We start from the raw sequence: 19,017 nt of genomic DNA, 5'->3' as shown, positions 1-19,017 counted from the left end.
TCCATGGTGTGTGTGAGATGGATGCTACGGGTCTTACGGACTCACACCCCTGTTCCCAACCTCTGCACTATGGATCAGGCAGTGATTTTGTTAGGATGTGAAACAGACTCTCCTCAGGTGGGTCCAGCAGGGCCCTGCCCCCCAGAACGCAGTCCATGCCGCACTGTGCTGTGCTAGGGAGTTTGCCCTCAGCTCTCCTTGGTGTAGGGTTCCCACAACATAAGAGTTCTAGTTCCCTGAGGTCTTTAAAAACAAAAACAGAATGTTGTATGTGAAGATTCTCAGAGGGGAGGGGACCAGCAAATCTGAGAGAGAACCGTCCTGGAGCCTCCCTTCGAGGAGCCCTCTGACGTGAGGACTTGAGTGATGCTGTGGTGTGAGGCGTTCTCAGCTCACTGACTGGAAGGTCCAGGCAAATCTCATCATACAGTGATCTCAGGCTCTCACAGGATCCTGAGGGAAATATGTTAGAGGGTCTGGAAAATTCAGTGCTTTTGAGTTACTCATTTTTATTAAAAATTTCCTCACAAAAGAGAGCCCTCAAGTTGTGGCTGTTCTGGGGAAAGGGGTCACCTTGTCTGACAAAGTGTAACTTTAAAAAGCACGTTGATTTTTTACAAATGTAAGTGTGCTTGGGAATTCCTTAAATTTTGTGCAATAAACTATTTTTTGGTAAAGATTTTCATATTCATTGGAAGCTTCATTTTAATATTTATATTTTGTTGTTTGGAGAGTAACTTTTTAATCTCATGTTATTACACACTCTGTTCAACACATGCTTTAAAAGAGAATTCTAGTGCCCTGCCGGTTTCAGACAGGAGTGAAGCCAACTTCTGTGGCTTGTGACAACAGCAGACGCATGGCACCGCCTCCTCCGCCCTTGGCCCACACTTTGCCCGTTGCCATTTGCCAGGAATACAGGAGGGGGAGCGAGCTTCCCGGTGGACCAGGGGAAGGATGGTGGCTGCTCTGTGCGGCGCCGCCTCAGCTGGGCCTCATCATGCAGGTGCTGCCCTCTGCTGGGCCTCCGCGGTGACGGTGGGGTCATGACTCTCAGACCTCAGCAATGTGACTTCCCAGATTCTGTCTTTTCCATCTGTACTTTGATTTTGATCATTAAGAGTTAACCAGGTGTCAACTGGGTGCGGTTGCTCACGCCCGTAATGCCAGCACTTTGGGAGGCTGAGCGGGGGTGGGTCACCTAAGGTCGGTAGTTTAAGACCAGCCCTGCCAACATGGTGAAACCTCACCTCTACTAAACCCAAAAATCAGCCCGGCGTGGTGGTGTGTGCCTGTAATCCCCACTAGTCAGGAGGCTGAGGCAGAAGAATTGCTTGAACTCGGGGGGCGGAGGTTGCAGTGAGCCGAGATCACGCCACTGCGCTCCAGCCTGGATGACAGAGTGCGACTCTAGCTCAAAAAAAAAAAAAAAAAAACAAGGCCGAGACGGGCGGATCACAAGGTCACGAGATCGAGACCATCCTGGCTAACACGGTGAAACCCCGTCTCTACTAAAAAGTACAAAAACTAGCGGGCGGAGTGGCGGCGCCTGTAGTCCCAGCCTTCTCGGGAGGCTGAGCCAGGAGAATAAGCGTACCCCAGAGGCTGGAGCTACAGTGGCGCAGAGATCCGGCCACTGCCTCCAGCAGGTGACAGAAGCGAGACTCCGTCTCAAAACAGTTAACCAGATATAGAGTTTTCAGTTAGACGTTAGTAGACACCACCATGGTTTAAAAAGTACAGAAAAGGGACAGGAAGTGGTAGTCTCCAGGCTTGGCCCTGTGGGATTAATGCACTTTTTCCTGTGACTGCTTTACCCGCTTCTGTACCCAGGGAATTACTACACAGATCGGAGTAAAAATTCCCTGACCACCTTCTGTGGCCTTAACTTTCTGAAATATTAAGGATATAACTTTTTTTTGTTTATAATAACCCTTAAGGGGACATGTTTATATCTGAACGTTTTCCTTTTCTCCATGGAGTTGCTACGTGTTTGCAGGCACTGCACTGACTGGCTGACAGGTGTATTTTCAGCTGTGTCTGTCTCAGCAGCTCGAAGCTCCACGCTGCATCCTGCTACAGAGCTCAGCAGTGGGTGTCAGGAGCGGTTTTGGCAGACACGGATGGGTCACTTCTTCCTGGCTTAGAGTGGCGTCAGGTATTGTCAGGAATTTGGGTTGTCGCTGATGGGAGGCTCAGGATTTAAAAATCACCAGATCACTTGGAAATCTGAGACCTCAGGTAGTATTAGGAAGCAGGCCGGGCGTGGTGGCTCATGCCTGTAATCCCAGCACTTTGGGAGGCCGAGGCAGGTGGATCACTCAAGGTCAGGAGTTTGAAACCAGCCTGACCAACATGGCGAAACCCCATCTCTACTAAAAATACAAAAATTAGCCGGGTATGGTGGCGGGTTCCTGTAACCCCAGCTACTCAGGAGGCTGGGGCAGGAGAATTGCTTGAACTTGGGAGACGGAGGTTGCAGTGATTGAAGTTCGTGCCGCTGCCCTCCAGCCTGGGTGACAGAGGGAGACTCCGTCTCAAAAAAAAAAAAAGTGTACTTGGGCAGTGGCTTTTCTCCTGGACACAGGGCGAGATGTTAAACTGCTGCTGGGCCGCCTCTGCCGATGTTTGCAACGCCCTCTGCTCGCCTGTGTGTGGGGGCGTCCTACAGCCGTCCTCCTGGCTCCACCACTTGCTGCTGGCGACCTTCGCAGTGTCCACGTCTCTAAGGTCTGGACTCCAGTTAAGGGCTGAAATGGTGGAGCTTCTGGGAGGCGTGAAGGCCGATCGGGGGCTCCCGAGGCAGCTGAGGGCTGGCGATGCCTCCGTTACTGATGAGGTGGGAACCTCTAGCCTCGAAGGCAGCGTGTCCTTGGCATTACCAGGATGCTCATCTCTGTAGCCCTCGGCTCAGGAATTTGTGTAGGAGATTTTTGGGCTTTTCTACACATTGTCGGGGTTGGATTCCACCTTCACATGAAATACTTATATTTTTGAGACGGAGTTTCACTCTTGTTGCCCAGGCTGGAGTACAGTGTCTCAATCTCAGCTCACTGCATCCTCTACCTCCTGGGTTCAAGCAACTCTCCTGCCTCAGACTCCCGGGTAGCTGGGATTACAGGCGCCCGCCACCACACACGGCTAATTTTTGTATTTTGGTAGAGATGGGGTTTCACCATTTTGGTCAGACTGGTCTCGAACCCCTGACCTCAGGTGATTCACCTGCCTCTGCCTCCCAAAGTGCTGGGATTACAGGCGTGAACCACCGCGCCTGGCCCACAGTGAAATATTTTTGAGTGTCACATCTAAATGTCCTGAAACGCACAGGACAGTCTTATCTCTGCTCACAGAGCCTCCCAACAGCACTTCAGTTGTTGCAAGATTTCCTTCTGAGCGTTAAATGTGCATTTCTGGAGACTGGATGGACACGTCAGGTTTATCTTCCCAATGCTTTCAAAATGCCCCATCTTCACCCAGAAAACAGACGCCCCCCCCCCCAACCCCACTGCCGCTGCCTGTCTGCATCAGGCAGTCCCTGTGGCTGGGCGTCTGATGGTCACGGTCGCAGCTCCCCTGCCACCTTCATTCCCCGGCATCAGCCCTGGTTCCACCAGGTTCTGGAGTCTGCATTTCCACTACGGGCCGTTATCTCCACCTGAAGGCCTCTGGCGTCCTGCAATTGCCGTCCCTGCCCCTGCATTTTCTCTGCTGAACCACCTGGCCTGGACTGTTTTCCTGACTAAACCCTACTGTATGTAACATATGGCTGGGTTTCCACAAGTGCTAAATAGCCATTGATAACAGACTTAATGGACATGGCTTTTAAGGAAATCCAATTAATATTGAAAAAGAAGGGGAAGAAAAAATTAGCTACTCCCTGCTCATCTAGGGCTTATCCCAGCCCGTTGGGAGTAAATCCTCGAGCTATGAGACTGTAGCTTCCACTGAGTCCCTGGGGCTCACACGGCCCCTGTGTGATCTGGGATCAGAAACGAAGTAGAAGTTAAACTACAACTAGGAATAAAATCAGAATGGCTCTCAGAAAAGGCCGTTGATTCTAGTAAGTTTCATTTTGTTAACTCACGAGAAATCCACTTCTACCTGCAGGAGTTTACATCTCAAATTTTTTCATTTCTACCTAACGTTAAACAGTGGCTAATACAGGGTTGGCTTCAGAACAGTGGAGTTGTTTCCGTGTTTTCCTGTGATTATTCTGTTCTCATTTAACGGGGAGTGGATGCATTAGATGGGGGTGAGGGCATGGCCCTACCAGGACCCTAGCTGCCTACCTGGATTCCACAGAAGTCCTGGTGTCAAGGATGGTGGAGCGGCTGCACCACAGACACTCAACATGGAAACAGGACTGACCAGGACAGCTTCACGGTGCCGAGAAGAAAAGCGCCTTCCGTCTCCGCTAATCACAGCGTCCACCAGCCTGAGAACAGCTCTCCCAGTCCTACCTTCCGTCCCCCTCGGAGGTGAGTAGGGAGAGAAAGGACAGGGATGTGCATTGTAGGCGCTCGCAGAAGGCCGGCTGCGTGGCCGCGTCTGTCACCATCCATTCACTCTCCGCTGCCTTTGCTTAGTCACATGGCCGCTGGATGTGTTTAGGAGACGGGAGCGTCTCCACCGCCCACTGGGAGCTTCTGTTGTTAAGGCTGGAGAGTGCGTGCTGGGTGGCAACAGTCGACTACAGCTGACCATTTAACAAATGAGCTCTCAGTTCTCCCAGAGCTGCTTGGGTTTATGATTCAGATGACAAGATCCCTGTGACGGGCGAGAACCCGGCCACCCCTATAAAGCATGCATATACGTCAAACTTAAATTTATAGTTTATAAAAGTGTATAACAACTCGTTATTAAAGTCCTTCATGTATGGAGGCTCCGTAGCAAGGACTTACGTAATTACCTTTTTATCTATGTATGTATGTGTTTGTGTGTTTGTTTATTTTTGAGACAGGGTCCCTCTCCCCCAGGCTGGAGTGCAATGGCGCAATCTTGGCTCACTGCAGCCTTGACCTCCCAGGCTCAAGTGATCCTCCCTCCTCAAGGCATGTGCCACCACATCCAGCTAATTTTTGAAAATTTTTAGTACAGACAGTGTATCGCCATATTGCCCAGGCTGGTCTCTACCTCCTGGGCTCAAGCGATCCTCCTGCCTTGGCCTCCCAAGGTGCTGGGATGATAGGCGTGAGCCACTGTGCCCAGTCAGATAGATACTATGATTGTCCTCATTTTACCAATGAGAAACCTGAGGCACAGGGAAATGATTCACCCACAGTTACCCAGAGGCAGGCAGCAGACCGGACACCCACCCAGGTGGCAACCCAGAGCCTGTGCTCTTGTCACCACACGATAGCACACGTTCATAAAGGGTCAAAACTGGGAGGCGCTGAGCACAGAGATCTGTCCTCACAGTACCTAGAAATCAAAAACAACAATGGCAGGTTTCATTCGAACAAGGTACTCCTTATTCTTTTTTTTAAAACTTAGGCATATTTTAAGCATACAGTTTGATGAGTTTTTCTTCCCATTTATGAACCTTGTAGCCAAAACTTTGATGAGTTTTAACAAATATGTGCCTTTATTATCAACCCAGACGAGATACAGAGTATTTCCTTCACAGGAGAAAGCTCCTTGTGCCCCTTTCCATTTAACCCCCCCAGTTAGTCAGCTGCTGTTCTGAGTTCTCTCACCACAAGCTTTGCTGTTAAGACATAAATCGCAGCTGGGCGGGGAGGCTCACGCCTGTAATCCCAGCACTTTGGGAGGCTGAGATGGGCAGATCACCCGCGGTCGGGAGTTCGAGACCAGCCTGGCCAACATGGCAAAACCCTGTCTCTACTAAAAATACAAAAATTAGCTGGGCGTGGTGGTGCGCACCTATAATCCCAGCTACTCAGGAGGCTGAGGCAGGAGAATTGCTTTTACTGGTGTGGCTGGCAGGGTGCGGGCAGGCGGTGAGGTTTGCAGTGAGCCGAGATCACACCACTGCACTCCAGCCTGGGACACAGAGTGAGACTCCATCTCAAAAAAAAGACATAAATGGAATTATATAGTATGCACTCTTGAGTTTGGTTTCTTTTTCATGGTGTACTTTTGAGACTCAGCCATGTCGTTCCTGAATAGTATATAACCATGTGATAATGATAGTATGTGCCTATGACAATTTCACAATCTATCTACCCACCTACTGACATACTTTTGGGGTGTTCCTAGTTTGAAGCACCATACTTTTTTTTTTTTTGAGACAAGAGTCTTGCTCTGTTGCCAGGCTGGAGCGCAGAGGTGCAATCTCGGCTTACTGCAACCTCTGCCTCCCTGGTTCAAGCGATTCTGCTGCCTCAGCCTCCTGAGTAGCTGGGGTTACAGGCGTGCGCCACTACACCCAGCAGTAGAGATGGAGTTTCACATGTTGGCCAGGATGGTCTCCATCTCTTGACCTTGTGATCCTCCTGCCTCAGCCTCCCAAAGTCAAGTGATTGGCCTCCCAAAGTGCTGGGATTACAGGCGTGAGTCACTGCGCCCGGCCCTCTTGAGCCTCTTGTAAGTAAAGTATATAAGGCTCTGCCCCCTGACCTATCACCTCCCACAGGCCCCACATCCTAATACCATTACCTTGGGGGTTACGGTTTCAACATACGAACACTGGGGAGAGACACTCAGAATACAGCAGAGGTATATGTTTAACTTTGTAAGAAACTGCCTCACTATTTTCCAAAGTGGTTAACTCAGTGTTTGCTCTTGCCAGCAAAATTTGATATTGCCAATTTTTAAATTTTAGCCATTCTGGTGGATTTAAAGCAGCATCTCATCGTGGTTTAAATTTCCATTTCACCCATCTTCAAATGTACTGACCCTTTATTCTGTAGTGCCCAACCAACCATTAGTACCATCCAATGATATTTTTTAAGAGATGGGGTCTTGCTATGTCGGTCAGGCTGGCGTGCAGTGGCTATTCACAGGCGAGATCACGCTCACAGCAGCCTCGAACTCCCGAACTGAAACTACCCTCGCCCCTCACCCTCCAGAGTTGCTAGAACTACAGACCTGAGCCACCTCGCTCAGATCAATTATGTTTTTAACCAAGGATATCAATTATATTTTTCAGGTCTTTCATTTTCATTTCATAATATCTAAAGTAGGCAGGGTGCGGTGGCTCACGCCTGTAATCCCAGCACTTTGGGAGGCCAATCACTTGACGTCAGGAGTTCGAGACCAGCCTGGCCAACATGATGAAACCCCGTCTCTACTAAACATGCAAAAATTAGCCGGGCGGGGTGGCGGGCGCCTGTAATCCCACCTACTTGGGAGGAAAGGCAGGAGAATCGCTTGAGCACAGGAGACGGAGGCTGCAGTGAGCAGAGATCGTGCCATTACACTCCAGCCTGGGCGACAGAGCAAGACTCCGCATCAAAAAAAAAAAAAAAAAAAAAAATCTAAATTGTATACAGGAAAATCCTCCTCCCTTTTTCGGGACAGGGTCTCCCCATTAGGTTGGTGCAAAAGTAACTGCGGCTTTTACCATGACTTTCAAAATATTTGCCCAGGCTGGTCTCGAACTCCTGGGCCGAGGGGATCCTCCCGCCTCGCCTCCCAAGGCGCTGGGACTCCGGACGCAGCCGCCGCGCCCGGCAAAATCCAAGCTTTCGACTGCGCGTCAGGGTCGCTTGGTGAAGAAGCGGGAAGCTCCGGGGGCCTCCCCAGCGCCGGCCGCCCGTTCTGCGGGTTCGCAGGAAAGTGAGAAGCGCCTCCTCACTCCAGCTCCAGGACGGGGCGGCGGCCGCAAACGGTCCTGGGGCCCGGAGCTCACGAACCCGGCGGAGCCCGCTTCGTTCTCGAAGAGGCGCAGCGCCCCGCGGAGGCCAGGCCCGGGCCCGGGAGGCAGTAAACAAGCCCCGCCCCGGCCCCGCCCCGGCCCCCGCCCACACATTACCCTCTCCGCGCCGCGCAGTTCCCAGGACCCCGCGCCGGGCTGCCCGCGCCCCGCCTGCCGCGCCCGCCCGTCCGCTAGCCCGTCCCCGCCCGCCTGGGGTCCAGGGTCGGGGCCACCGCGGCGCCCTCGCCGGACCTTCGTGAGCGGGGCCGCCGCCCGTGTCCCCCGCGCCACCCCGGCCGCCTCTAGCGTGGCGCCGTCAGGCAGGGCGCGGGCAGCCCGGCGCGGGGTCCTGGAACGGGCGCGGCGCAGGGTGCGGGCTCCTAGGCGGCTGCTGCCCGGGCTGCGGCGATGCTGTGGCCGCGGCTGGCGGCGGCCGAGTGGGCGGCGCTGGCCTGGGAGCTGCTGGGCGCCTCGGTGCTGCTGATCGCTGTGCGGTGGCTGGTGCGGCGGCTGGGCCCGCGGCCTGGGGGTCTGGGCCGCAGTGGGACCCCAGTCCCTCCGCCGCCCGCGGCCGCCGCCCCCGCCCCAGGTGAGGCCCAGGCGGTCGCTGGGCCCCTGCATCCCGGTCCCTTCCCCGCCCCGACGCCCTCCCCGGGACCCCGTCCTGGGCCGCGCCCCTCGAGCTCCCGGTGCCGGCAGCAGTTGGGCGAGGCCGCCGGGAGAAAGGCCATTCCTTTCTCCCAGGGCCGCTCGAGAAAGGCCATTCCGGCCGCGGAAAGGGCAGTTGCGGGGAACCTGGCTTCCCGGGGCGGGGGCGGCAGGGGCCACGCCGGGTTCGGGGATGAGACCTTTCTGGGCTCGGGAGCGGCCTGCGGGGAAGGCGGCGGGAGCCCGGCGAGGCGTTAGCGGAGAACCTTGCTGCGGTCGATGGAGACCTGGGGAGGGATGGCCCAAAGCGGGGCGGCGCGGGTAGGAAGCCCTGGGTCCCGGATGTGTTTGGAATGTGAAACCCCTGCGGTTACTGGTCATTGAACAGGAGGCAGAGACGGAAAAGGCCTATGTGACTTAGGGGTTTGGGGCGGGAGGAAACGGGAGAAGGTGTCCATTTATTGCTTTGGGGTAGACTGTCGGGTCTGGGTGATGTGGAGAGCGGAGGTGGGTTTTGGTCATTTTAAGTTTGAGGTAACTGATACTGTGAACTGGGTGTTTCACCTCCATCCGCTTTTCATGGCCTACAACTCCTGAAATCCCGGGGACCTCCAATGTGATGTCTTTTGTAGGCTGAGTGGACTGGTGGTCGGCAGCCCTTAGGGAGCTTCTGGATGGGACTGGTCGCAGGAAAGACCAAGGCTGAGTTAGAGGTTCTGGGGACTTTCAGCCCCACCCGCAACCTCCGGGGAGGGGAGAGGGCTGAAGGTTGAGCTGATCACCGATGCCTGTGAAATGAAGTTTCTGTAAAAACCCAAAAGGGCTGGGTTGAGGGAGCTTCCAGATAGTACGTGGGGATTCCTGGAGGCGGTGCCCAGAGAGGCCTTGAATTTTCAAGCCTTTCCCCCCGGTTTTACCGCACGCATCTCTTCACCTGTATTCTTTGTAATCTTTATCCTATGCTGGTAAATGTAAGTAAAACATGTCTCTGAGTTCGGGAGCCGCTCTAGCAAATTAACACAACCTGAGGAGGTTACCCGGTTACACCCAGTCGGTCCGAAGCGCAGGTCAAACAACCTGGGCACTGGAAGTGGGGGACAGTCTTGTGGGACTGAGCCCTTAACCTGTGGGGTCTGCTCGTATGTCCAGGAAGATGCTGTCAGAGTAGATGACTGAGTTAGGATGGAACTGCACAGACGACACCCAGCCTGTGTCCACTGCAGAACTGATGACCTGCGTGATTCGTGGCGAGAAAACCGCCACGTATCTGGCGTCTGAAGCATGTTGCGAGAGTCTAGTGGGAGAAACTGAGTTTGTTTTTACTCTAAATTGTCAGACTGTTAGTCACTGAGAAGCGGTGCTTTCTAATGATTGAGTGGGGATTCCTGTCGGGTTGTGTGAGTTTGTGTCCTAGCCCTACCCACTTTCTTTTTTTTTTTGAAATGAAGTCTTGCTCTGTCGCCCAGGCTGGAGTGCAGTGGCAGGATCTCGGCTCACTGGAAGCTCCGCTTCGCTGGTTCAAGCGATTTTCCTGCCTCAGCCTCCCGAGTAGCTGGGATTAAACGTGAATGCCAACAAGCCCGGCTAATTTTTCTATTTTTGTTGCTGCTGTTGTTTGTTTTTTGAGACAGAGTCTCGCTCTGTCGCCCAGGCTGGAGTGCAGTGGCGTGATCTGGGCTCACTGCAACCTGCGTCTCCCGGCTTCACACCATTCTCCTGCCTCAGCCTCCCGAGTAGCTGGGATTACAGGTGTGAGCCATCGCGCCCGGCCCTACCACTTATTGCTGTGGCCTTAACCTGTCTGTTTTCAGCCTGCTCGTTTAGGAATAGGGATTATAGTAGTACCTAGTTAAGATTTTTTGGGAGTTGGGTAAGTGCAGCACTTGGTATGTGTTAAGCACCTCTGAGTGCTCTGTTACCGTCACCACCAGCATCATCCAAGCAGAGCTACGGACAGGGTGGCTGGGGGTGGTGTTTTGGGAGGGGCTGAAATTAAAAAATACTGATATTACCACAAGTCAACAGAGATTTAGAGAAACTGGGTCTCGTGCATTGTGAGCGGGGATGGTAAGTGGTGCAGCCACTCTGGGAATCAGCCTGGCAGGTTTTTAGGAAGTTAAATCTGCTCTGCATTCCTGAGCTTTTATTAGAGAAATGAAAACGATTTTCACACAAAAACCCGTATTTGATGTTCATAGCAACTTTATTTGTAATTGCCAGAAACTGAAATAACTCAAATGTCCCTCTAGAGGTGGACCCCGGGGTGCCACTCCGCTGCAGTGCACTCTGCCACGCAGGTGGATCTCAAGGGCATTATGCTGACTAGGAATAGCCAATCTCAAAAGTTGCATACTCGGCTGGGTGCCGTGTCTCATGCCTGTAATCCCAGCACTTTGGGAGGCCGAGGCAGGTGGAACACGAGGTCAGGAGTTCAAGATCAGCCTGGCCAATGTGGTGAGGCAGCCTCTACTAAAAATACAAAAAATTAGCTGGGCGTGGTGGCAGGTGCCTGTAGTCGCAGCTAATCGGAAGGCTGAGGCAGGAGAATTGCTTGAACCCGGGAGGTGGAGGTTGTAGTGAGCAGAGATCGTGCCATTGCACTCCAGCCTAGGTGACAGAGCAAGACTCTTATCTCAAAAAAAAAAAAAAAATTTTTTTGGAGACTGAGTCTGGCTCTGTCACCGGGCTGGAGTGCAGTGGCGGATCTTAGCTCACTGCAAGCTCCGCCTCCCAGGTTTCACAGCCATTCTCCTGCCTCAGCCTCCCAGCTGGGACTGGCCTCCCACTGCCCTTGACTAGACCCTGTGTTACAATGAGACGGGGTTTCACCGTGTTCGCCAGGATGGTCTCGATCTCCTGACCTCGTGATCCGCCCGTCTCGGCCTCCCAAAGTGCTGGGATTACAGGCTTGAGCCACCGCGCCCGGCCTAAAAAATTGTTAATGTAACATTACCCAGTCTTCAGACCTAGCTGTTTCTCACATCTTTAACCATCGATATGTCAGGGACCATGTGATCATACTGATACTTCCAATTTCAATGCAACGTCTGTGGGTTTATTCTTTTTTTTTTTTTTTTTTTTTAAGATGGAGTCTCACTTTGTTATCCAGGCCAAGGCTCACTACAACCTCTGCCTGCCCAGTTCAAGCGATTCTCCTGCTTGGCCTTCTGAGTAGCTGGGATGACAGGTGCACGCCACCAGGCCTGGCTAATTTTTGTATTTTTAGTAGAGACGGGGTTTCACCATGTTGGCCAGGCTGGTCTCAAACTCCTCACCTCAAATGATGTACCCACCTTGGCCTCCCAAAGTGCTGGGATTACCGGCATGAGCCACCATGCCCAGGCCCCTGGGTTTATTCTAATACAAGAGTCAGCAAACTGATCCAAACTGGCCCCCATCTATTTTCCTAAGTATAGTAAAGTTTTATTGGAATACAACCATACCCTTTTGTTTGTGTGTATCTGTGGCTGTTCTTTTTTTTTTTTTTTTTGGAGACAGGGTCTTGCTCTGTTGCCCAGGTTGGAGTGCAGTGGCACAAACAGGGCTCACTGCATCCTCAAACTCTTGGGCTTAATTTATCCTCCTGCCTCAGCTCCCCAAGTAGTTGGAAGCACAGGTGTACATCACCACACTCAGCTAATTTTTAAAGTTTTTGTAGAGAGGGTCTCGCCACATTGCCCAGGCTGGTCTTGAACTCCTGGACTCAAGTGATCTTCCCGCCTCGGCCTCCCCAAGCGCTGGGATGACAGGTGTGAGCTGTCACACCCTGCCTGTGGCTGTTCTTGAGCACTTACACGGCCTTTGGCTCATAGAGTCTGAGATGCTTACTCTCTTGCCCTTTACAGGAATCATTTGATGAAACCCTGTTCTCACTCCCACTTTCCTTTCTGTCATGGAGAGTCCTGGCTCTCATCAGCCACCATGTATTCAAATGATTTGCTTTACCCTGGAGTCCACAGAAAATAGCTGTAGGTGTGCTAACTTACAGCATTGTGAAAACACCTACTGCTTAGAGGCTGTTCACACTGTAATGGTCACACTTCTTTTTGTCTTTCTCCTTAGAGCACTTTAGTCACTCAGTTTTCCAAAGTTATGTAGGTTAGCTTCCGGTGTGTTACTCACTTGTAAACCAGTTAGGTTCGTTTCTTCTGGCTGATACTCCATTTGGGTGTCCCCCATCTTTTTGTTTATTTACTTATTTGTTTCTTTTTTTTTGAGATGGAGTCTCGCTCTGTCGCCCAGGCTGGGGTGCAGTGGGGCGATCTCCGCTCACTGCAACCTCTGCCTCCTGGGTTCCAGTGATTCTTCTGCCTCAGGCTCCCAAGTAGCTGGGATTACAGGCGCCTGCCACCGCGCCTGGCTAATTTTTGTATTGTTTTTAGTAGAGACGGGGTTTCACCATCTTGGCCGGGCTGGTCTGGAACTGCTGACCTCGTGATCCACCCACCTTGGTCTCCCAAAGTGCTGCGATTACAGGTGTGAGCCACCTTGCCCGGCTTTACTTATTTCTTGAGTATGTCAGTCACGAACATGTTTTTAAAAGTCAGAACCCTATGGAAACTTAAATTCAGAAATATTACTCCCCCCCATCCTTTTATTTGTTGTTGAGACAGGGTCTGATTCTGTCGCCCAGGCTGGAGTGCAGGGGTGCCATCTCGGCTCACGGTGGCCTCCACCTCCCAGGCTCAAGTGATCCTCCTGCCTCAGCCCCCTGAGTAGCTGGGGCCATAGGGGTGCACCACTATGCTTGGGTAATTTTTTTTTCAGATGAGGTCTCGCTCTTGTCCCCTATGCTGGAGTACAGTGGTGCGATCTTGGCTCACTGCAACCTCCACCTCCCAAGTTCAAGCAATTCTCTTACCTCAGCCTCCCGAGTAGCTGGGATTACAGGCATGTGCCACAATGCCCGGCTAATTTTTGTTTTTAGTAGAGACGGGATTTCACTGTGTTGGCCAGGCTGGTCTCGAATTCCTGAGGTGATCGGCCTGCCTTGGCCTCTGAAAATGCTGGGATTACAGGCATGAGCCACCGTGCCTGGACTTTTTTTTTTTTTTTTTTTTTTTAAGAATATAATGGGCTGGGCATGGTGGCTCATGCCTGTAATCCCAGCACTTTGGGAGGCCAAAGCAGGCGGATCACCTGAGGTCGGGAGTTCGAGACCAGCCTGACCAACATGGAGAAACCCTGTCTCTGCTAAAAATACAAAATTGACTGGGCATGGTGGCACATGCCTGTAATCCTAGCTACTCAGGAGGCTGAGGCAGGAGAATCGATTGAACCCGGGTGGTGGAGGTTGCAGTGAGCCGAGATTGCGCCATTGCACTCTAGCCTGCCTGGAGACATAGTGAGACTCCGTCTCAAAAAAAAAAAAAAAAAAAAAAAACGCTCACGCCTGTAGTCCCAACACTTTGGGAGGCCAAGGCAGGCAGATCGCCTGAGGTCAGGAGTGCAAGACCTGGCCAACATGGTGAAACCCCATCTCTACTAAAAATACAAAAATTAGCTCGGCGTGATGCCGGGTGCCTGTAATCCCAGCTATTTGGGAGGCTGGGGCAGGAGAATCGCTTGAACCCAAGAGGCGGAGGTTGCAGTGAGCTGAGATGGTGCCACTGCACTCCAGGCTGGGTGACAGAGCAAGACTCTGCCTCAAAAAAAAAAAAAAAAATTGGTGGCATTATAGTAAGGAGAGAGTTTGTATGAAAAGTGGAATCCTGCCTGGGAAAAAAGAAATAAATTTTTTTTTTTTTTTTTGATCTGGAGTCTTGCTCTTGTTGTCTAAGCTGGAGCACAATCTCGGCTCACTGCAGCCTCCGCCTCCTGGGTTCATGCCATTCTCCTGCCTCAACCTCCCGAGTAGCTGGGATTACAGGTGTCTGCCACTGCACCCGGCTAATTTTTTGTATTTTTGGTAGAAATGGGGTTTCACCATATTGGCCAGGCTGGTTTCGAACTCCTGACCTCAGGTGATCCGCCCACCTCGGCCTCCCAAAGTGCTGGGATTATAGGCATGAGCCACTGCGCCCAGCCAAGAAAAAAGTTTTTAATGAAATAAACTGATGCCATTAAATAATGAACCCTGGTACCTGCCACCCAGCTTCAGCAGGTGTTAGTATTTTGTGACTCTATTTGATTTTTTTGTCTTGGGCCTAGGTGAAATGACAATGGATGCTGTGTTGGCTCGATTGAAACTTCTGAATCCAGATGACCTTAGAGAAGAAATCGTCAAAGCTGGATTGAAATGTGGACCCATTACGTCAACTACAAGGTTCATTTTTGAGAAAAAATTGGCTCAGGCTTTACTGGAGCAAGGAGGAAGGCTGCCTTCTTTCGATCACCATGAGGCAGGTGCCACAGCTCTCAGCCAAGACACACAAAGGATTTTGAAGTCAGCTGAAGGGAACCCAACTGATCAGGCTGGTTTTTCTGAAGACAGAGATTTTGGTTACAGTGTGGGCCTGAATCCTCCCGAAGAGGAAGCTGTGACATCTAAGACCCGCTCAGTGCCCCCCAGTGCAGTCGACACCTATGGAACTGCAGTGACTGCGTCTAAGGAACCGCCCTTGTACTATGGGGTGTGTCCAGTATATGAGGACGTCCCAGCGAGAAATGGTAATGGGGACGTGTGTAGGATTTCCTCACACAGATAGCATATATGCAGAGGGCGGGATGACATATGAAAATGGAAAAGTACAGATAAAAAAAGAAAAAATCCAATCACCACCATCTCATCACCCCGGTTAACCATTGTTAATATTTTTATGTAGAACTTTCCTGAAATATTTGTGAGTCTGCGTGAGAAGTGTTAAAATTGGTTAGGGAAATTGGATTCTGTGAGATATGCTGGACTGAGATATTAATATTAGCTGGCCGCTGCTCTTGGTTAGGAGCTTTGTTGATTAGTCGCCTCCCCCTTTTTAAAATGCATTGTAACCTGCACACCTTTTATGTTAATGAATGCAAATGGCCAATGAATGCATAAATTTTCAGCATCAAAGTTTTGTAATTTTATTTTATTATTTATTTAGTTATTTATTGTTTGAGACAGAGTCTCACTCTGTTGCCCAGGCCGGAGTGCAGTGGCGCAATCTTGGCTAACTGTAACCTCCGCCCTCTGAGTTCAAGTGATTCTCCTGCCTCAGCCTCCTGAGTAACTGGAATTACAGGCACCTGCTACCGCGCCTGGCTAATTTTTTGTATTTTTAGTAGGGATGGGGTTTCACCATCTTGGCCAGGCTGGTCTTGAACTCCTGACCTTGTGATCCACCTGCCTCGTCCTCCCAAAGTGCTAAGATTACAGGCGTGAGCCTCTGCCCCCGGCCATTTTATTTTTTTAATTTATTCATCTGAGACATGGTCTTACTCTGCCACCTAGGCTGCATTGCAGTGGTACAGTGACGTCTCGTTGCAGCCTCAACCTTTCTGGCTCAGGTGATCCTTCTACCTCAGCCGCTTGAGTAGCTGGCTCCCAGGCATGAGCCACCACACCCAGGTGTTTTTGTCTTTGTTTTTGTTTTTTGAGACAGAGTCTCGCACTGTTGCCTGGGCTGGAGTGCAATAGCGCGATCTCAGCTAACTGTAACCTCTGCGTCCCGGGTTCAAGTGATTCTCCTCCCTCAGCCTCCCAAGTAGCTGGGAACTGCAGGTACCTGCCACCACACCCAGCTAATTTTTGTATTTTTGGTAGAGACAGGGTTTCACCATTTTGGCCAAGCTGGTCTCGAACCCCTGACCTCGGGATCCGCCCGCCTCGGCCTCCCAAAGTTCTGGGATTACAGGTGTGAGCCATCGTGCCCGGCCGATTTTTGTATTTTTTATAGAGAGAGGGTTTTGCCATGTTGCCCAGGCTGCTCTCCAACTGCCCTCAAACGATCCACCCACCTTGGTCTCCCAGCGTGCTAAGGTTACAGGCACATACCAGCACGCCTAGCTAATTGGGTTTTTTTTGATGTTTGGTTTTTTTTTTTTTGAGACTGGGTTCTGTCTCTCACCCAGGTTGGGGTGTAGTGATGTGATCTCAACAACTCATTGCAATGTCTGCCCACCAGACTCAAGCACTTCTCCCACCTCAGCTTGGGATTGCTGACACCATGGGCATGTGCCAGTGTGCAGTCATTTTTTTGTATTTTTGGGAGAGATGAGATTTCCCCACTTTGCCCAGGCTGGTCTCCAACTCCTGGGCTCAAGTGATCCACCAGGCTTGGCCTCCCGAAGTGCTGGGATTACAGGCGTGAGCCACCTCGCCTGCCCACACCTAGGTAATCATTTTTTTTTTTTTTTTTTTTTTTTTTTAAGAGAGTGGGTCTCGCTTTATTGCCCAGGCTGGTCTTGAACTCCTGGCTTCAAGCAGTCCTCCCACCTGAGCCTCCCAAAGTGCTGAGATTACAGGTGTGAGCCACTGTGCCCAGCCCAAGAATTGTAATTTTAAACAAGATTTAGCATTGGGGGAAAAAAAAAAGAGAGAACTCAATATTGACTGGAATGCCGGAAATTGCACACTGTCATTAGTATTGTTGTTACTGTGATATCATTTGTGGTGATACCTGTGAGTAGATAATTGGTTAAACACCGTAAATAGAATGGAATATTATTCTTCCATAAGATCTTTTTAAAGAATACTTAGTGGCCAGGCCAGTGGCTCACGCCTGTAATCCCAGCACTTTGGGAGGCCAAGGCAGTCAGATTACAAGTTCAGGGGTTCGAGACCATCCTGACTAACATGGTGAAACCCCGTCTCTACTAAAAATACAAAAAATTAGTAGGGCCTGGTGACGGGCGCCTGTAGTCCCAGCTTCTCAGGAGGCTGAGGTTTCAATGAGCTGAGATTGTGCCACTGCATTCCAGTCTGGGCGACAGAGCTAGATTCCGTCTCAAAAAAAAAAAAAGAATAGTGACACTGGGAAATGGTCATAGTGCAGTTTTTATTTTTGTCATTTATTATTTATTTGTTTACTTATTTTTTGGTACAGAGTCTCGGTCTTTCACCAGGCTGGAGTGCAGTGGCGCGATCTGGGCTCACTCCAACCTCTGCCTTTTGGGTTCTAGTGATTTTCCCGCCTCAGCCTCCCAAGTCGCTGAGTGTGCCACCATGCCCGGCTAATTCTTGTATTTTTAAAATAGAGATGGGGTTTTACCACGTTGGCTAGGATGGTCTCTATATCCTGACCTCATGATCCGCCCGTCTCGGCCTCCCAAAGTGCTGGGATTACAGGCTTGAGCCACCGCGCCCGGCCGGTCTCTATATCTTGACCTCGTGATTCGCTTGCCTCGGCCTCCCAAAGTTCTGGGATTACAGGTGTGAGCCACCTCGTCCAGCCTTATTTTTAATCTTTATTATTGTAAAGGTTGCTCGTTACAATCACTTATAATGTGTATGTTCTATAAGTGGCATCTAAAGTAAAAGCCAGATTCTCTCCTCTGGTCTCAGATCTCACTGCTGAGAAGTAACTACTTCACTGCTTTCGTCATGATTGATCCTGTTATTATTTATATACATGAACGTTGTTTTTATTTTTAAGATGTTTTAGAACATGATATATAACGTGTGTTTTTGAATGTAATATAAGTGCAGTTTTTTTTTTTTTTTGGAGACAGAGTCTCGCTCTGTCACCCAGGGTGGAGTGCAGTGGCGCGATCTTGGCTCACTGCAAGCTCCGCCTCCCGAGTTCAAGCGATTCTTCTGCCTCAGCCTCCCAAGTAGCTGGGACTACAGGCGCCCGCCACCACACCTGGCTATTTTTTGTATTTTTAGTAGAGACGGGGTTTTACCGTATTAGCCAGGATGGTCTCGATCTCCTGATCTTGTGATCCGCTCACCTCGACCTCCCAAAGTGCTGGAATTACAGGCGTGAGCCGCCATGCCCGGCCTGTTTTCATTTTTATAAAAACGAAAGTAGAAGTACAGAGTCACAAGGTAGACTTTGTTTTTCTTTCTTTCTTTCTTTCTTTTTAATGAGATGGAGTTTTGTTCTTGTTGCCCAGGCTGGAATGCGGTGGCGTGATCTCGGCTCAATGCAACCTCCACCTCCCGGGTTTAAGCAATTCTCCTGCCTCAGCCTCCCGAGTAGCTGGGATTACAGGCGTGCGCCACCATGCCCGGCTGATTTTCTATTTAGTAGAGATGGGGTTTCTCCGTGTTGGTCAGGCTGGTGTTGAGCTCCCAACCTCAGGTGATCCGTCCGCCTCAGCCTCCCAAAGTGCTGGGATTATAGGCGTGAGCCACTATGCCTGGACCATGGCCATTTTTATCCAGTAGTGGACAGTAACCATTCCTCTCTTTTTTTTTTTTTTGAGACGGAGTCTCGCGCTGTGTCACCCAGGCTGGAGTGCAGTGGCGCGATCTCGGCTCACTGCAAGCTCCGCCTCCCAGGTTCAGGCCATTCTCCTGCCTCAGCCTCCGAGTAGCTGGGACTACAGGCGCCCGCCACCACGCCCGGCTAGTTTTTTGTATTTTTAGTAGAGACGGGGTTTCACCATGTTAGCCAGGATGGTCTCGATCTCCTGACCTCGTGATCCGCCCGCCTCGGCCTCCCACAGTGCTGGGATTACAGGCT

General features: G+C 51.0%; 1 protein-coding gene across 2 annotated transcripts in view; it reads left to right on the top strand.

Annotated features, from left to right (window-relative positions):
- Positions 1-8,137: 8,137 nt before the first annotated feature.
- ANKLE2 (ankyrin repeat and LEM domain containing 2) overlaps positions 8,138-19,017 on the top strand; it is a 37,957-nt gene continuing 27,077 nt past the window's right edge. Inside the window, exons 1-2 of one of the 2 annotated variants that reach the window (XM_003907411.4) lie at positions 8,138-8,408; positions 14,618-15,076. In XM_003907411.4, the coding sequence (XP_003907460.1) occupies positions 8,228-8,408; positions 14,618-15,076 (640 nt within the window). In that variant the 5' untranslated portion in view covers positions 8,138-8,227. Of the gene's footprint in view, positions 8,409-8,715; positions 8,975-14,617; positions 15,077-19,017 lie in introns of those variants that run through there. The other variant, XM_009182102.4, reaches the window with a different exon arrangement.

This window comes from Papio anubis, chromosome 9 (assembly GCF_008728515.1).
Source record: "Papio anubis isolate 15944 chromosome 9, Panubis1.0, whole genome shotgun sequence".
Lineage (NCBI taxonomy): Eukaryota > Metazoa > Chordata > Mammalia > Primates > Cercopithecidae > Papio > Papio anubis.
Note: the sequence above shows the minus strand (reverse complement) of the source record. Positions and strands in the feature narration are given on the sequence as shown.